A 20,720-nucleotide genomic window follows, 5' to 3' on the forward strand; every position below is an offset into this window, starting at 1 on the left:
TTTTTAAATTTCATTGTTTCAGTAATTTAATGTTCCATGACACCATGGAAAAATGAGGAAGAAGAAATGTGAACTGGTGCAGAAGAAACCCGGGCCCCTGTCTGGAGCCTGGCCCAGATGGAGGGCCCGTTAGCGAGTGCCTGGTGGCCGGGCTTGCCAGGGAGCTGGATTGGGCACAGCCCAGAAAGGCAACGTGGCCTTTCCATCTCCACCCTATGGGCTCACCATCCTGCGTGCAGGGGGAACTGCTGGGTTGAGGTGCACCGTTACATGGGTAGCAGTGAAAGTCAAGGGTCTTGACGGACCAGACCCGGGGAGCAATGGCTAGCTCTGGGGCCTGGAATGTCACCTCACTGTAGGGGAAGGAGCTGAAGCTTGTGAGGGATGTGGAGCACTACCAGTTAGATCTGGTGGTCCCTACCTCCACACACAGCCTCGGCTCTGGCACCACTGTCCTTGATAGTGGTTTGACCTTATTCTTCGTTGGCGTTGCCCAGGGTGTGAGGTGCTGGGCATGTATGGGGATACTCACGAGTCCCTGGAAGTTTTCCCCAGAAGATGATAGGGTCGCCTCTCTGTGCTTTTGGGTGGTTGGGGGGAATACTCCGACTGTTGTTTGGGCGCATGCACTGAACAGCAGTTCAGCATATTCGGCCTTCTTGGAGTCTCTTAATGGAGTCCTGTATGAGGCTCCAGTGAGGGACTCCGTTGTTCTGCTGGTGGACTTCAACACACATGTGGGCAATGACAGAGATACCTGGAGAGGTGTGATTGGGAGGAACAGCTTCCCTGATCTAAACCCAAGCACTTGTTTGTTATTGGACTTCCGTGCTAGTCATGGGCTGTCCATAACGAACACCATGTGCTCTGGCATAGCTTTTCTTGCATCCCTGTGCAGGTTGGGGGCATTGAACCAGAATGGACAATGTTCAAAGCTTCCATTGCTGATGCTGCAGCAGGTAGCTGTGGCCTGAAGGTCTTAGGTGACTCAAGAAGTGGCAACCCACAAACACTCTGGTGGAAGAAGAAGGAATCCTTCTGGGATATGGTATCGTGGAGGATTTCGGAAGCAGTTGCATGGTACCAACAGGCCCGAAGGGTTGCAGCCTATGCTGTGAGGCAGGCAAAGCAGCGGGTGTGGGAGGAGTTCAGAGTGACCATGGAGAAGGGCTTTCAGTTGGCACCAAGATGCTTCTCGCGGACCATGAGGCACCTCAGGAGAGGAAAACGGGGAACCATCCAAGCTGTCTACAGTAAGGATGGGACTCCGTTGACCTCAGCTGAGGAAGTAATTGTACACTGGAAGGAACACTTTGAGGAACTCCTGCATTAGACTGGAGCACCTTCTATAGTAGGGGCAGGGCTGGAAGCTGATGGGGGATCATCATCAATTTCCCTGGTGGAAGCCACTGAGGTAGTCTAATAACTCCGCATTGATGAGATCTGTATAGCAATGCTGAAGGCTCTGGGTGTGGAGGGACTGTCTTGGATGAGACATTGCATTGAGGTCTAGGACAGTGCCTAAGGAGTGGCAAACTGGGGTGGTGGTCCCCATATGTTAAAACGGGACCAGAGAGTATGTGTCAATTACAGGGACATCACACTACTCAGCCTCCCTGGTAAAGTCTACTCCAGGGTGCTGGAAAGGAGGGTTCATCCAATAGTAGATCGTGAGATTGCAGAGGAACAGTGTGGTTTCTGTCCTGGCCGTGGAACAACCGACCAACTCTTTACTCTCACAAGGATCCTGGAGGGTGGCTAGGAGTATGCCCATCCAGTCTACATGTGTTTTGTGGACTTGGAGAAGGTGTATGAACGGGTACCCCGTGAGATACCGTGGGAGGAGCTGTGGGAGTATACAGTGAGGGGGTCCATTCTCAGAGCCATCTAATCTCTGCACTCACAAAGCGAGAGCTGTGCTCGGCAGTAAGTCAGACTCGTTTCTGGTGGAGGGTTGGCCTCTGCCAGGGCTGTACCTTGTCATCAATCCTGTTTGTGATATTCACGGACAGGATACTGAGATGTAGTTGGAGGGCAGAAGGTCTTCAGGTTAGTGGGCCCAGGGTCTCATCACTGCTTTTTGGAGATGATGTGGTCCTGTTGGCTTCATCGGCCTTTGACCTCCAACACTCGCTGGATTGGATCGCAGTCAAATGTGAAGCAGCTGGGATGAGGATCAGCACCTCTAAATCTGAGGCCATGGTTCTCAGCAGGAAACTAATGAATTGTCTACTCTGGGTAGGGAATCAGTTCTTGCCCCAAGTGACGGAGTTTATTTATGTACCTCAGGGTCTTGTTTGAGTCAGGAAACAATGGAATGTGAGATTGGCCGGAGAATTGGCGCAGCAGGTGTGGTGTTGCATTCGCTCTACTGTGGTGAGGAAAAGGGAGCTGAGCCAAAAGGCAAGCCTCTCCATCTACTGGTCAGTCTTTGTTCCTACTTTCACCTATCGTCATAATGGATGGGTCATTACCGAAAGAACTAGATCACAGGTACAAGCGGCAGAAATGGGTTTCCTCAGGAGGGTGGCTGGTGTCTCCCTTAGAGAGAGGGTGAGAAGCTCAGTGTCTGTGAGGAGCTTGGAGTAGAGACACTGCTCTTTCACATAGAACGGAGCCAGCTGAGGTGGTTTTGGCATTTGGTAAGGATGACCCCTGGGCACCTCCCTAGGGAGGTGTTCCAGACATGTCCATCTGGGAGGAGACCCCGGGGAAGACCCAGGACTAGGTGGAGAGATTATATCTCTACACTGGCCTGGAATGCCTTGGTATCCCCCAGTCAAAGGTGGTTGATGTGGCCCAGGAAAGGCAAACTGTTCTTGTGCACGTCTTGCAGCACTCTGTTTTGTGTGAGGAGGTGCCTTCTTCTCACTATCTGAGTGAATAATCTGACACAGCGGTCCTGTATGTGCACGTGCACTCACATTCCCTTTTTTGTCAGCGCAGTGATGTGACTTGATGATGTCACCACATTGATGCATCCTGACAGATTGTATTACGGTGATAAAGGTGTGGCCAGTCAGACAAGAAGAGTTAATTAAGACAAAGCTTTATATTTTAAATCTTTAACATACACATCATTGTTTTATGTATGTGTGATTAGGACTAACATGCATTGTCTCATTTAAATGTAGTGTCTGCTTTACAATCTGTGCTGAGTGTTTCTGTGGCACCAGATACGGTACTCAGACCAGCACGCTTTTCAGGCAGGGAGGACAAGCGTGAAATTAATTGTTCCACTTCATCTCCAGCCACCGCTCTTCTTTTGAGGGGACAATTTGTCGGCTGGCATACAAGGGAGGGCATGAAAGGAGGCCGGCACAGCCCCAGTGCGGTGTTCCTGGGAGATCCTGTGGTCTACGAGTGATTTCCAGCTGTGGATTTGGGATGATGTCCCTGTCCCCTCTTAATGACAGACCCAGACGGTTTCACAGGATTCACAGTACAAAATAAAATATCAGTCAAAGTGTAACTGTTGTAGCCTCTCACTCTTTCTTTTTCCCTGCTGTTTTGCACGCATGCATGCACACAGAGTCAGTCTGAGACTGTTGTGGCCCAGTGACACAATGGCAGAAAACTGAATTAAAATCAGTTCTGTGATGCCTCGGGTGTTACCTCCTTTGTCCATACCTCTATCCGTTTTTTCTCCATCCCTGCTGCCTTCCTCTTCCGTGCATGTCAGCTGTAATTATGAACACAGCTTTTGGGGAGGCAGCGATCCTTGTATGAACATGGACACTGACACATTTGCTCTTCTGAACATGTTGTTTGGAAGAGCTCAGGCATTCAGGAACAAGACTGTGAACTCTGATGAACACCAGCTCAGGACAGAAACCTCCTTTTGTGTTATACAGTAGTGTTCAGAATAATAGTAGTGCTATGTGACTAAAAAGATTAATCCAGGTTTTGAGTATATTTCTTATTGTTATATGGGAAACAAGGTGCCAGTAGATACAGTAGATTCTCACAAATCCAACAAGACCAAGCATTCATGATATGCACACTCTTAAGGCTATGAAATTGGGCTATTAGTAAAAAAAGAAGTAGAAAAGGGGGTGTTCACAATAACAGTAGTGTGGCATTCAGTCAGTGAGTTTGTCAATTTTGTGGAACAAAGAGGTGTGAATCAGGTGTCTCCTATTTAAGGATGAAGCCAGCACCTGTTGAACATGCTTTTTTCTTTGAAAGCCTGAGGAAAATGGGACGTTCAAGACATTGTTCAGAAGAACAGCGTAGTTTGATTAAAAAGTTGATTGGAGAGGGGAAAACTTATACGCAGGTACAGAAAATTATAGGCAGTTTATCTACATGATCTCCAATGCTTTAAAATGGACAAAAAAAATCCAGAGACGCGTGGAAGAAAATGGAAAACAACCATCAAAATGGATAGAATAACCAGAATGGCAAAGGCTCACCCATTGATCAGCTCCATTATGATCAAAGACAGTCTGTAGTTACCTGTAAGTGCTGTGACAGTTAGAAGATGCCTGTGTGAAGCTAATTTATTTACAAGAATCCCCCACAAAGTCCCTCTGTTAAATAAAAGACATGCAGAAGAGGTTACAATTTGCCAAAGAACACATCAACTGGCCTAAAGAGAAATGGAGGAATATTTTGTGGACTGATGAGAGTAACATTGTTCTTTTTGGGTCAAAGGGCCGCCGACAGTTTGTGTGACGACCCCAAACTCTGAATTCAAGCCACAGTTCACAGTGAAGACAGTGAAGCATGGTGGTGCAAGCATCATGATATGGGCATGTTTCTCCTACTATGGTGTTGGGCCTATATATATCATACTAGGTATCATGGATCAGTTTGGATATGTCAAAATACTTGAACAGGTCATGTTGCCTTATGCTGAAGAGGACATGCCCTTGAAATGGGTGTTTCAACAAGACAATGACCCCAAGCACACTAGTAAATGAGCAAAATCTTGGTTCCAAACCAACAAAATTAATGTTTTGGAGTGGCCTGCCCAGTCCCTGGACCTAAATCCAATTGAGAACTTGTGGGGTGACATCAAAAAAGCTGTTTCTGAAGCAAAACCAAGAAATGTGAATGAATTGTGGAATGTTGTTAAAGAATCTTGGAGTGGAATAACAGCTGAAAGGTGCCACAAGTTGGTTGACTCCATGCCTCGCAGATGTGAAGAAATCATGAGAAACTGTGGTTATACAACTAAATACTAGTTTAGTGATTCACAAGATTGCTAAAAAAGCCTTTTAAACATAATAGTTTTGAGTTTGTAGCGTCAACAGCAGATGCTACTATTATTGTGAACACCCGCTTTTCTACTTTTTTTTTTTTTTACTAATAGCCCAATTTCATAGCCTTAAGGGTATGCATATCATGAATGCTTGGTCTTGTTGGATTTGTGAGAATCTACTGGTACCTTGTTTCCCATGTAACAAGAAATATACTCAAAACCTGGATTAATCTTTTTAGTCACATAGCACTACTATTATTCTGAACACTACTGTAAGTACAACCCAATGTCACAAAAGTTGGGATGGTTTGGAAAATGCCAACAAAACAAAAAACAAACAAAAACTCTTTCTCAGTGATTCTTACATTTGCTTTGACCTTTATCTTTGACTGTTTTATATTTCAAGTTTTGTCTGGTCAACTTCATTTAATGTTAATATGCAACCAGTCCTGTGTTTAAGGCCTGGAATACATTCGAAAAAAAAAAAAAAAGTTGGGAAGCTGAAGCATTTATCACTTTGTAATGATGACATTCATTCTCGCAACTTTCTCATAACGCAGAATTACAATTACGATTTTCAGTTATTATTTTTCCCATTCTCTCTGCAAACACATCTTAAGATGTGCAGCAGTACAGGATGACCACTGTTGCATTTATTTTTTTGTTTCTAAATTCTCCACACATTCTCCATTGGACAGGTTAGTACTGCAGGCAGGCTCATCCGGTACCTAGACCTGTTCTTCCACAGACATACAGGAAAATAAGTATTTAAACACCCTGCGATTTTGCAAGTTCTCCCACTTAGAAATCATGGAGGGGTCTGAAATTTTCATCTTAGGTGCATGAGAGACATAAGCTGTGAGAGACATAAGCTAAAAAAAAAAAAAAAATCCAGAAATAGGTAGAAGCAAAGCTTATATACACCTACCCCTTTTACCTCAGCAACTTTTACTTATCACAGCAAAACCAAACAAAAGAAAACAAAGTGAGCAGAACAGCAAACACAGACATCTTAAAATAATCAATAAATTCACACTCTATGATTACCTCTTGTATAACTGAATTTGTGTCTTTATTGTAATTCCCAAATAACATTAATTTGGTTTTAGACAAATTTAGTGATAATTTATTAATATCAAACCATCTGTTTAACTTAATCATTCCAATATGTAAATCAGACAGTAATTGCTGCAGATTTTCTCCTGAACAAAACAGCTTGGTATCATCTGCAAACAGAACTGCCAGAGCCGAAACTTTACATAACTCATTAATGCACACAAAAAAATATTTTGGTCCCAACACAGAACCCTGAGGTAGCCCACAAACGATGTCCAGATAAGAAGAGCAGCAATCCCCAAGTTTAGCAAACTGTTTCCAGTTTTGTAAGTAATTTTTAATCCAGTTCAAAGCCACCCCTCTGATCCCATATAGCTCCATCTTTTGAAATATGTTGTGATCTATTGTATCCAAAGCCTTTCTCAGATCAATAAATAAACCTATTACTATTTCCCTTTGGTCCATATGACTACTGATCTCTTTTACTGAACCGAGAAGAGACAGTGCAGTGGACCTACCTGCTCTAAAACCATATTGACTTTCATCCAGCAAGTTATGTCATTCTATAAATTTATCCAATCTGCACTTGTAACTTGTAGCTTTTCCAATATCTTAGAAAATTGTGACAATAGAGACACAGGCCTGTAATTTGTGAAAAGATGTTTACTACCAGATTTAAATAAAGGTATCACTTTGCCACTTTCATACTGTTTGGAACAATTCCAGTTTGAAATGATTTATTAAAAATATATGCTAATGGTTTTGCAATTTCAGTAGTTATTTGCTTTACTAAAGAGATATGTACATCATTATGATCCCTTGACTTTTAACTTTTACAATGTACTAACTACTTTAATAATTTCCCTTTCCTCTACTGAACCAAGAAACATTGTGTGTGGATTCCTGTCGATTAATTGCTGATTTTCCCATGGACTGTGTGGAATTTCCGCTGCCAGAGCTGGCCAAACATTAGCAAAAAATGTATTAAAACTATCCACTACTTGACTCATGTCATATTCATGTTTGTTCTTATATGTAAAATACACTCAACAAAAATATAAACGCAACACTTTTGGTTTTGCTCCCATTTTGTATGAGATGAACTCAAAGATCTAAAACTTTTTCCACATACACAATATCACCATTTCCCTCAAATATTGTTCACAAACCAGTCTAAATCTGTGATAGTGAGCACTTCTACTTTGCTGAGATAATTCATCCCACCTCACAGGTGTGCCATATCAAGATGCTGATTAGACACCATGATTAGTGCACAGGTGTGCCTTAGACTGCCCATAATAAAAGGCCACTCTGAAAGGTGCAGTTTTGTTTTATTGGGGGGGATACCAGTCAGTATCTGGTGTGACCACCATTTGCCTCATGCAGTGCAACACATCTCCTTTGCATAGAGTTGATCTGTTTGTCAATTCTGGCCTGTGGAATGTTGGTCCACTCGTCTTCAATGGCTGTGCGAAGTTGCTGGATATTGGCAGGAACTGGTACACGCTGTCGTATACGCCGGTCCAGAGCATCCCAAACATGCTCAATGGGTGACATGTCCGGTGAGTATGCCGGCCATGCAAGAACTGGGACATTTTCAGCTTCCAAGAATTGTGTACAGATCCTTGCAACATGGGGCCGTGCATTATGCTGCTGCAACATGAGGTGATGTTCTTGGATGTATGGCGCAACAATGAGCCTCAGGATCTCGTCACGGTATCTCTGTGTATTCAAAATGCCATCAATAAAATGCACCTGTGTTCTTCATCCATAACAGACGCCTGCCCATACCATAACCCCACCGCCACCATGGGCCACTCGATCCACAGCATTGACATCAGTAAACCGCTCACCCACACGACGCCACACATGCTGTCTGCCATCTGCCCTGAACAGTGTGAACCGGGATTTATCCGTGAAGAGAACACCTCTCCAGCGTGCCAAATGCCAGCGAATGTGAGCATTTGCCCACTCAAGTCGGTTACGACGACGAACTGGAGTCAGGTCGAGACCCCGATGAGGACGACGAGCATGCAGATGAGCTTCCCTGAGAAGGTTTCTGACAGTTTGTGCAGAAATTCTTTGGTTATGCAAACCGATTGTTTCAGCAGCTGTCCGAGTGGCTGGTCTCAGACGATCTTGGAGGTGAACATGCTGGATGTGGAGGTCCTGGGCTGGTTTGGTTACACGTGGTCTGCGGTTGTGAGGCTGGTTGGATGTACTGCCAGATTCTCTGAAACGACTTTGGAGACGGCTTATGGTAGAGAAATGAACATTCAATACACGAGCAACAGCTCTGGTTGACATTCCTGCTGTCAGCATGCCAATTGCACGCTCCCTCAAATCTTGCGACATCTGTGGCATTGTGCTGTGTGATAAAACTGCACCTTTCAGAGTGGCCTTTTATTGTGGGCAGTCTAAGGCACACCTGTGCACTAATCATGGTGTCTAATCAGCATCTTTATGGCACACCTGTGAGGTGGGATGGATTATCTCGGCAAAGGAGAAGTGCTCACTATCACAAATTTAGACTGGTTTGTGAACAATATTTGAGGGAAATGGTGATATTGTATATGTGGAAAAAGTTTTAGATCTTTGAGTTCATCTCATACAAAATGGGAGCAAAACCAAAAGTGTTGCGTTTATATTTTTGTTGAGTGTATGTTGGATAGTTATTTGATTTGGATTTATTTGATATAATAGTATTCATTATTTTCCATGTTTCCTTTATGTTGTTTTTATTATCATTTAGTATTTTTCTAAAGTATGTTTTTTTTTTTTTTTTTTTACAATTCCGCATTATAGTTGTTAATTTATTTTTTATAGTCCTTATATTTAATCTCTGCCTCTCTTGATTTAGTTTTAATGAATTCTCTGTATAGCGGTTTTTTTTCTTTCTTGCAAGCGTTTTGAAGACCTTTTAGTTATCCATGGATGAGCTTTATATTTATTCTTATTACTATACTGTATAACTGGACAATTTTTGTTGTGTATATATTGAGAATTATGTTTTCGAATTCTGAATATGCCAAGTTAGCATCCTGTTTTGTGTAAATGGGATTCCAATTCTGTAAAAGTTCCTGTTTTAAGGCAGTGATAGCTTCTTCAGATTCCAAACGCTTACAATGTTGTATTTTCTCAGTACATTTGCTATTTAAGTTTAGATCAATTACTGTAAAAATTGATAAATGGTCACGGATATCATTAATTAATAAGCCACTTAGTGTTTTGGTATCAATATCATTTGTAAATATTTTATCAATGAGAGTAGCTGAATTTTAAGTTATTCTTGAAGGCCTTGTGATTTTTGGATATAAATTAAACTGTGAATAGTATAAATGAAATCCTCTGTCACTTTACGCTGATGTGGATTTAAAAGATCAATATTTATATCTCCACAAACAAATACTCGTTTGTTATACATCTGTGAAAAAGTATTTCTCAATCCATTTTTGAAACTCTTTAATTGCAGAACCTGCAGTTCTCTATATGCAACTAATGATATTTTTACCTTTTTCCATGCATATTTCAATTTTCATACATTCCAACACGTTTTCCACGGCCATTGTCAAATGATCTTTAATTTTGTATTTAAGCCTTTTTTCAACATATAATGCTACTCCTCCTCTATTTTGCGTCTTCAAATGATTGAATTCATAACCTTCCAATTCATAATTCCTATGATCAACCTCTGCAAGCCAAGTTTCCGATATGGCAATTATACCAAAAAGATGACAATTGTTTTAAATAATTCTTGACATTCCCCAAACTTTTGTACATACTCCTATTGTTAAAGTGGATTATTGATAATTTCCCGTCATTTGAAATGCGGTTGTTGTATTGTTCTTCTATGTAATACTGACAGTTACTATTTCTAAAGGAATAGAAATTATTTTCTAGATCTATCTCATATTCCATATCCTGTATATGGTGCTCAGTATACTGAAAAGATTGTAATTCCTGCACAGAAGTAAAATCAAAGGAATCAGCTGTCATCATATAATGAAAAGAAAAGTCCACAAACCAAACCCCACCCAAAAAAAGCAGTCAAATTAGCTCTCACTCCATAGTGTAAACACACACATAATATGAATGTCATTTTCCAGAATTGTTTGTACACAAGTTTCTTTGACGGCACAAACATAACCCAACATAAACGAATAACAATACCCATCACTTAAATTTTTCCAAGTCCGCAAGCTCTCTTACCACTATGTTTTTAGCTTCCGCCGGAGATCTGTTTAACTTAATCATCACTTTACAGTTCCTCATCCAAGTCGCTTGTATTTTTTATTGTTTCCAGAGGATTCTGGCTTCTCTAGCTATATCTGCATTTATTTATTTATAATTATTTTTATATTTATTTATTTATATTTATAGGTGTTCGTTAACATTTACATCAGTTCCTCTCAGCTTTTTAGACTTTCTCAATTCATTCTTAACTTTTCTGTTCACAAACCGAATAATAATGGCTGGCTTGGACTTGATGTCTTTCCTTGGAAGTAAATGACAGTGTGCAATGTCACTGCTGTTAATATGGATGTTATTTGAAGAAATAAAGCTGCTGACCTGCTGCTTCATTGAGTGGGTTTCTCCCAGTGTTTCCTCCATATCACCCGTGCTGCTGGCTGCTACCCTGGCATATGACCGATGTCTAATATTCAGTCCCGTTACAATTACATCATCCAATCTGGTATATTTCTCTAAATCCTCCACCCGTTTTTCCAGAAGTCTGATTTTATCTTTTTCCTGCATCATTCTCCTTCAGCTCACACACCTCCTTCAGCACTCCAAGTAACTCAGTCTGATTTTTAACCACTCCACTAAGTTCTTCAGACATAAAATTCAGTGACTGCTTAATCTCCTCCAGTTCCTCACCAGTTATTGCCTTCTTTGGTGGCATAGTAATAGCTTATGCCGTTTCAGCGGGCAAGCTAGTTTAGCTACAGCGGGCTAGGTAGCTTAGCCAGCTAACAATTAGCCTGGCCCTGGTTTGATGGCTTCCTGCTTTGTAACTGTAGCCATGAAATAGCTGCCCCTGTAGCGATGGTAGCTGCCGCTATGGACTCTTGCCGCAAGCTGGGTAGGCCACCGGCTCCGTCGTAGGGTTGTACTGGGCCTCCAACTCCACCGGGGCTGGGTTGGGCCTTCGATTCAGCAACAAGTTGAGGGGCCGCATGCGAGGTGGTCTGCTACACCGCTGCGGACCGAGATGTATCTGCGACTCTACCGTGAGGCCAAGCTGGGCCTCTGACACGTGCGGGGCTGCTGTTGGCTGCCGCGGGTGGGATGTATCTGTTTTGCTGCTGCCGCAAACTGGGTCTCCGACGATGTCATGGCTACCGCGGGCTGGGTTGCTGTTTCGCCAGCCACAGAGAGACCACGGGCTGGGATGTGCCTGCGCTGGGATGTGCCTGTGACTCCGACACGTATTGTTGACACTGCTGCCAACAATAACTTGCTCACTGCTCCACTCACTGTTCGCTGCTCCACTCACTGTTCTCTGACGTGTAGAATGTTTTCCAAGATTATCTGACTCTTCTGATTATATTATGGACTGTAGATGATGGAATCCCTAAATTCCTTGCAACTGAATGTTGAGAAACATTGTTCTTAAACTGTTGGACTATTTTTTTCACACAGTTGTTCACAAAGTGGTGATCCTCGCCCCATCTTTGCTTGTGAATGGCTGAGCCTTTTGGGGATGTTCCTTTTATATCCAGTCATGACACTCACAATTAGTGTCCTCAGTTCCTAAATGGTTATTGAGTGTTGTTAGAAGGAAAGTTGATGTAACACTTTGGTAAACATACCACTGTCCCAGCTTTTATGAAATGTGTTGCAGGCATCTATTTCAAAATGAGCAAATATTTGCAGAAAAACAATAAAGTTTATCAGTTTGAACATTAAATACCTTGTCTTTCTGCTGCATTCAACTGAATATAGGTTGAAGAGGATTTGCAAATCATTGTATTCTGTTTTTATTTACCTTTCACACAGCGTCCCAACTTCAGTGGAATTGGGTTGTATTGTGAGTCCATGCTGTCTGTATTCAAATGTCTGTCAAAGTAAGTGTGAAAATTACTTCAGGTCATTTTTCAATTTGATTTTCTCTGTTGTTTAAACTTTTTCTGATTTAAGGTTGTACTTCTGTTGTCTTGCGGAGCTTTGCAAAGCCTTGCCGTGTTAACGTTTGTTGTCTGAATTTGCAGAAGACATGGTATCAAATTAAACTATTGAAGATGATGCAGGTTACATCTGTTTACATTTTTTTATTTGCAAGTATTTTTTGCATTTTTTCCAAGCACCAAGAATTTTTATCATGCTGCTTCCTGTTGTAGATTTACATTTTTTTATATTTGTGTTTTTTTTTTTTTTTTTCCATTTGTTAGTGTTGTCTTAATTTGGAAGTGTTGTGGCCTCTGTTGACTACATTTATTCATTTAACAGCACGAAGCACTCTCCATGTGGGAAAATTCAGACCTCTGTTGGTTTGATTTATTTGAAATGGGACAGTGCATATTAATGGACATAGTTACATGTAAATATGACAGATTATAGCAAGATGCTAATTTACATCCATAGTCCCAGTAACATAAAAACAGACTAAGGCCACACAACATACAAAGTAAATTAATCATAACAGAAAAACAGTTAAAAGAAAATACACATACAGATATTTACAATTCAAAGTAACAATAATTAAGAGATAATAAGTGGCCGACAGGTGGAGGAACCAAAAGAGTTTCGTGATGGGTGCTGAGGTGCAAAGTACTGTATTAAAGTGACAAGTGCTAAGTGCAAAAGTGCTTCAGTGCTTGGCTGTAATTGCACATTACAGTACTAGGTTGTATTGCATGATGCCCAATACACTCATTTGCACATGCTCAAGTGTAAATATTGCACAGGGTGTCATACACAAGTTTATTATGTAAAGACTACTAAACCAGGTAGTAAAATAAAATACACAAGGGTATTGTGTACTTATAACTGAAACTGCTGATTTTTGTTTTTCCATGTTCTTGGTCAGAGGCCTTTTCCATGTTTCAAAAATTGCTACTTTCCATCATCTTTGCATACAAAATTCTGCTTGAACACTCACTAGTGTCTCTTTGCAAACATGGGTTGCGTCAAAGGTGTCCTAGGGTGGCGCTCACGTGCATTAAATCCCTTACACCATGTTCACCCACGTTTATTCAGCCAAACAGACAGAAGCAAAGGAAACAAGCAGCTATTTATTGAATTAAAATCAAGTGCAGCTTGAATGAGAGTGGATAATGTATTACACACACTGACAGACTTACAACAGTATTCTGCTTGGATTCTTGGCACACTTTCTCAAATTCTCCCACTGTTTTTTTTTTTTTTTGGCTTTGAATCGTTGGCTTCCTTTAGCGATGACATGAATGAAAACCTGAGAGGCAACAAACATCTCAGCAACAACTAAACAGCATCAGTAACAGTGCTGTGTTTCTGTGGCGGCTTTTAGTCATGTACCGCATCTCTCATTAGTTTAAATGGTTAATTTCCAATTTGCCTTAACAATGTAATTCACAAGCACTAAAATAATCCATTATTAATAAATAATGAACCAGTGGAAAGTAGTCTCTAGTGATGCATACAATTAGATGGGATTTGGGGGATTGGGATTTTGTTTCTGTGAAATTAAGTTTTCTTCATCGCTAAGCACTTTTTTGTCAAACCACAAGAAAATCACACACTCACATTTACAGTTTTATGTCATACACTGTGGAAGAATACTTCCAGTATCTGGGCTTTATGTGCAAAAAAACAGGTTAATGTGTGTGCTGAAGTGTAGCTCGGACAGAGAGAGTCTTCCCTGTGATTGTTGTCCCAAAGTGTGTGGGAGAGAGATTAGCAGCATCAGCTCATTCGTACGATGCGGCACAGAGGTAAGGTGAGGGAGGAGAAGAGAGATGAACGGCATGTCCACAGGCCACCGTGCACATGTTGCCATCAGTTGATACTCTTGAGGAATTCTTACTTATTCTGAAACACAGCCAAACAGTGTGCTTGTTCCTGCACCTGCCCTTTTCTCTTGAAAACAGGCGATTCACCATTCAGTTGTCATTATATTAAATAAATTATAATAAGTCGGACACTCATAGTCTCAAAAAGTACCTTTCCATCTTAGCTGTTAGTGGATTAGTAGAACTGTGCCCACCACTGCCAATCACCCATCTTTGATCCTTATCTGTGATCTTGGAGGGCAAACATAGGCGCTGATTTCTAGCCCGTGATTGATATTTGATCCTGATCATTTATCTTTGACCTTGATCTTTGATCCAGAAAGGTAAGTGCAGCCTATTTGCTGATTGCTTTGATCCAGTGATCAGGATCAATCCCTTTATCCTAATTTGTGATTGCAATTGATTGCTCATTGTGTTGAGCCTGTAATCAAGATCAGTGCAGTCAGGATTAAAGACAGCTATTGACGCTTAAAGATCAAAGACGATATCTGCTCCTTGGTCTGGATCTTTACTGAAATTTAGGTTGTTCCTTGTTCCATGGCCTACCTTTTCATATTTAATTTAAACTGTTGATGTCATTTTGTGCTATCCTGTTGTGAATAACTAACTAAACAAACAAAAATTAAATAAGTAAATAAATAAATCGGACACAAACAGACACAAAGAGAGGGGCAGAGTCTGCCAGATAAATAAAACAAACATAACCGTAATGAGGGAACAGTAGTCAAATTCAAGTTTCATTATACAATCATTTATAACTTACACCCTCTAATCTTTAAAGGTGAAAACAACAAAGTTATTTTGATTAAAGCCCCCTCCTCCCCCACAAAAAACTAAATTCCCCCCCCCCCCCCCACAAAAAACCTAAATATGCAGTTGTGTAACTGCTCTCTTTCAGCAAGCCAGAATTTACAGAATTAGATGAGAAACAGAGGCACAGTCTGCCAAATACTGACAAAGCAAACACAACCGTAAGTAAGGATTAAACAACGAGAAGCCGTGCACAATACAGTTTGAATGCTGGACACGGAGTCTAAAACACCACGACGCGAAGCGGAGTGCATTCTTATACCATGGTCCCACACAGTGAGCTAACACACAAATATTTAAGTTAACAGAACTTGATAAAAATGTGTGAGTATTTGGGACTATTTTATGTTTTGTCTCCGATGCGCCTACCGAGTCTGAGGGCTTGCACCGCAGTGGGCCACTCACACCGCCCCCCTCTCTGCTGTGTGGAGCTGTGGCAAACTCTGGTAACAAGTCCAGAAACTACGCTCGCTGTTTTGATGCAGAGCGCTCAGAAGCCCACAAGGATACAACTGTTCTCTTCTTTCCCGTCTTCAATCTTGTCCAGTTCGTCCGATGTTAAATCTTTACACCGTTGCTTTTGCTGTTCTTCTCGTTTGCTCTCCTCCTCTTTCCATTCCTCAAACGTTTTATTTTGGCCAAAAATATTAAAATTCACTTGAAAATCCATGTTTTATCGCGTTTCTGTCATTCACCTGTCAAAACACAGCTGATCTGCGCCAACTGATTTGCGCATTGCTATGGATACGACCAGAGCGGAGTGATTATAACAGTGACTTAACTTGCCGAACTACGTGTGGATATACATGAAAATAATGCACGCCAGTTACACATGGAATTCTCACTGACCATGGTATAATGAGGGAATAATAGTCAACTGTCATTCTAATCCAATTACATTTTTTTTTTCTGCAAATCTTCTTGGTTAATCGTGGGAGATTTCAGACCATAATATATTGCGTGGAGGGTGGCAAAATATTAAAACAGTTTCACATTTAATGTGTTACTCTGCTCCGTGGCTGTGCACCCTGCTACGCAGATGTAAATAATGGCACTGTCAGCTGAGAGCGAGAGAAAGTGGTGCAGCAACGACGATGGCAAAAAGCGTCTATTCTTTATAATGTCTGTTTGCCTACTGTTGGCTTTGTGAAAGAATCACTATGATAACTGCTGCAAAATGGCAGCAGCATTTCTTGCGCCAGAGCAACCAATGCGGCATCTACTCTTCTTTATATCTATGTTCATCTACCTTGTGGGTTTTTCCCCACTGCAGAGATTTTTTTTGTGCCATTTCCGGTTTGTGCCTCCGTCTACCACAGAGCAAGCCTCGCTCCACTGCTTGGCACTCCGCTCGTATTATCTGGGGTTTTAGACATTGTTATTGTTGTTGTGGGCTGGGGTGTTTGGCTGGCTTGGTTTTTGTTTTCTGTTTCTCCCACCAGGTGGTATGCATTCAGGACTGAGTGGCTGAGCATCAGGACCTCACCCTGAACACCTGAGGCTTGTTATCACGTGCAGGTCATCAGGACTCACAGCTGTGGTGTATTTCGTCTTAATCAGAGATTGCTGCATTTAAACCTTGAATGCACAGTGTGTGATTGCCAGAGACTCGACCTTGTGAGCAGACGTGTGAGATCGACGTCAGGAGAACAATCTCACCATCACGGACGCAGAGACCGCTCCAGGTTTGACGCCACAGTCTGTGAAGGAGGATTGGGTGAGGTCTCACGCTCTTCAGCACACTTCCTGAGGTAATTTGGTTTTGGTGACTTTTATGAAGTAATGACAGTGGATTGGGTGTCCCTCACACCTTGTGTTGGTGAGCTGTCACGATATGCTAATTGTCTAATCAGCTTCTGCTGCAGTGGAGATTTGAACTGTGTTGTTCCGTGCCTGCAGGGTAAGAAGCTGATGTATAGATTTAAGCCAGGAAGTGTTTGCTGATTGCGTGCACCTTTGAGTTGTGTCTCTCTGTGTGGAGTTGGACTCACCTGATGTTTTCTTTCTTCACAGACTCGGTTTGTTGCGGCCACCTGGGGGGTGTCGGCGGGGTCCCTGGGTCCGAACTGCTGTGGCTCCGGACCGTTTGCGCTGCTGAGAGCGCGCCGTGTTTTCACCTCACCAGACCGCGGACTGTTTAGTTGTTTAATATCACTCACTGTTATGTTTATTAAATTCTGTTATCCTTTGAACCGTGTTCTGCTTATTTTATGCTGGGTCCTTCAAACGCTGGGTCGGTGTTCCGACCGCGTCCGAAACATAACAATTGTGTTTGTTTTATGTAAACGTGCGAGAAGCTCAGTTTGTTTCTCAATTATTTTCAGTGGGAATTACTGTGAGCCGCAATCACTTCCTATTCATGCTATTCTGTGGGAAAGTGAAGTTTGTTCTTTAACGTTCTGCTTATTGTCCTTTACAGCACTGTTTGTCCAGTTTGTTCCAGAGTAATATGTATATAAAATGTCTGAAATTCAGTTTGCATTTATAAAATTCCATGCAGGTTAAACGTAGCAGACACAGATTATTTGGAATATTTGTTTTAGCAAGTTTTCAAGGTCTCATGGAGCAGTAACTTATTAACCTGATGAAAAGTAGAAAAAAATTACATTTAGGTAGTATAATGTTCATTTGCAATTGTCGTCATGCGGTTTCTCTATGTTGTTTAGACTGCAGTGACTCTCTGGCATGCAAGCGATTGGCAGCACCCACTGTTTATTGAGGAGAAATACTACCCCAATTCCAGTGAAGTTGGGCATTGTGTAAAATGTAACTAAAAACAGAATACATTGATTTACAAATCCTCTTCAACCTATATTCAATTTAGTACACCACAAAGACAAGATATTTAATGTTCAAACTAATAAACTTTATTGTTTTTGTGCAAATATTTGCTCATTTTGAAATGGATGCCTGCAACATGTTTCAAAAAAGCTGGGACAGTGGTATGTTTATCACTGTGTTACACTTTTCCTTCTAACAACACTCAATAAGCGTTTGGGAACTGAGGACACTAATTGTTGAAGTTGTGTTGGTGGAATTCTTTCCCATTCTTGCTTGATGTACGACTTCAGTTGTTCAACAGTCCAGGGTCTCTGTTGTCGTATTTTGCGCTTCATAATGTGCCACACATTTTCAATGGGTGACAGGTCTGGACTGCAGGCAGGCCAGTCTTTTACCTGCACTCTTTTACTATGAAGCCACGCTGTTGTAACACGTGCAGAATGTGGCTTGGCATTGTCTTGCTGAAACAAGCAGGGACGTCCCTAAAAAAGTCGTTGCTTGGATGGCATCATGTGTTGCTCTAAAACCTGGATGTACCTTTCAGCATTGATGGTGCCATCACAGATGTGTAAGTTGCCCATGTCATGGACACTAACACACCCCCATACCATCACAGATGCTGACTTTTGAACTTTGCGCTGGTAACAATCTGGATGGTCTTTTTCCTTTTTTGTCCGGAGGACACAACATCTATGATTTCCAAAACCAATTTGAAATGTGGACTCATCAGACCACAGCACACTTTTACACTTTGCGTCTGTCCGTTTCAAATGAGCTCGGGCCCAGAGAAGACGGTGGCATTTCTGGATGTTGTTGACATTTGGCTTTCACTTTGCATGGTAGAGTTTTAACTTGTACTTGTAGATGTAGCGACCAACTGTGTTAACTGACAATGGTTTTCTGAAGTGTTCCTGAGCCCACGCGGTAAGATCCTTTACACAATGATGTTGGTTTTTAATGCAGTGCCGCCTGAGGGATCAAAGGTCATGGTCATTCATTGTTGGTTTTCGGCCTTGCCGCTTACGTATAGAAAGTTCTCCAGATTCTCTGAATCTTCTGATTATATTATGGACTGCAGATGATGGAATCCCTAAATCCCTTGCAATTGAACATTGAGAAACATTGTTCTTAAACTGTTTGACTATTTTTTCAAGCAGTTGTTCACAAAGTGGTGATACTCGCGCCATCTTTGCTTGTGAATGGCTGAGCCTTTTGGGGATGCTCCTTTTATACCCAATCATGAGTGTCCTCAGTTCACAAACACTTATTGAGTGTTGTTCAAAGGACAGGTGATGTAACACAGTGGTAAACATACCACTGTCCCAACTTTTTTGAAACATATTGCAGGCATCTATTTCAAAATGAGCAAATATTTGCACAAAAGAATAAAGTTTATCAGTTTGAACATTAAATATCTTGTCTTCGTGGTGTATTTAAATAAATATAGGCTGAAGAGGATTTGCAAATCATTGTATTCTGTTTTTAATTACATTTTACACAACGTCCCAACTTCATTGGAATTGGTGTTGTACGTGCTTTCACATCAGTCTCCAAAAGTGTCCAATAACACCACAAAAAGTCACTAGATTTCTCACTAATCATTTAAAAAAATGACTGGAGAGGTCTGAATAGGCAGAAAATCTAGTGTCCACGTAGTCTACTCCAGTTTTTTGTAGACGTCTTACAGTGCCACATATAAGCCTGACATATATACTACAGCATTTTCAAGTGGTTTTACTGGATCTGTGAGAACAGAGATATTTCATTACATTTGAAAATGACAAAGAAAAAGATAATAATTGGACCATCATTTTCCTGGAGGTGCTATTGGGGGACTGTGGCTAATCTAAGGAACTCTTGGGCCTCCAGCACTCCCGATGCTGCCCCTGCACACTGATTGTATATAAAACTGAAATGAAATGATGGACATTTGTGTTTCACTTTCAGAAATATAAAGAGTTTGAACGAGCTGTGCAGGTGGAAGAGATTGATGGACTGCAATTGGTAAAAAGACTGGCTGAAGACATGGAGGAGATGTTTCACAAGAAAGCTGAGGCCATGGAGGTAAGAAATCCCACCTATCATACTAAATATTCTTGAAAAACTCCATGCCCATTACTGCTCTATCCATCCCTTTAATTCCATGTACTTTGATAGGGTTCAAAGAGCACTTAAGATTATCCCAGCATGTGCAGTACTGGTTGCAGGCCTAGCATCAGTACAACATCAACGATGGGGATTTTTCAATTTTTATTTCTTCAAATATGGTGTCACTCCACCAGCTACATTTTGACCAGTCAAATGGTAAAGCTCAAAGGTCAAAGTAACCAACAGAAAGCACCCCAGCAGATGCACATAAAGTGAAACATCAAACTCTTGCCATCAGTAGAGTTAACGGTGTCTTGCTGTCATTAATATTTCACAGAAGAACATTCTGTCAAATGAGCCTTCTTTGGGTGTGGCATGTTTCTAAAATGGTCTGAGAAAATCTCCTGCAAAGCTAATTTCTCATACACTGATGTTTTGGCTTATTCAGTCAACAAGCAATTTGAATTAGATGTCAACACAGGCAGAAGTGTGCTAGCTGATTGTGAAGATTACAAAGCGCTGCTAGTGTTAATGGTTACATTAGCTTTTGATTAGTGTTAGCATCACTATTTCTGGACTTACTGCTGTCAGATCCATGGACATTTTGTCTGTGCCACTGTTTCTTTTACTAATTCATAATGTCTATTATGTCTTGTGTCCAGTGGTGGGCACACGTCCGATAATCCGATAATTATCGAAGATAAAGTTTTCATTATCGGATTATCTTTCAGATAACTTTGAAAACCATTATCGGACTAATTATCTTCCGATAACTTTTTGGTCCAATC

General features: G+C 41.4%; 1 protein-coding gene across 1 annotated transcript in view; it reads left to right on the forward strand.

Moving 5' to 3' along the window:
• Window positions 1-20,720, forward strand: part of cacna2d3a (calcium channel, voltage-dependent, alpha 2/delta subunit 3a) — a 629,699-nt gene that overhangs the window by 121,861 nt on the left and 487,118 nt on the right. The window contains exon 3 of the mRNA XM_034172543.1: window positions 19,792-19,908. Coding sequence (XP_034028434.1) covers window positions 19,792-19,908 — 117 coding nt within the window. The remainder of the gene's footprint in view (window positions 1-19,791; window positions 19,909-20,720) is intronic.

Source organism: Thalassophryne amazonica, chromosome 6 (assembly GCF_902500255.1).
Source record: "Thalassophryne amazonica chromosome 6, fThaAma1.1, whole genome shotgun sequence".
NCBI classification, from domain to species: Eukaryota; Metazoa; Chordata; class Actinopteri; order Batrachoidiformes; family Batrachoididae; genus Thalassophryne; species Thalassophryne amazonica.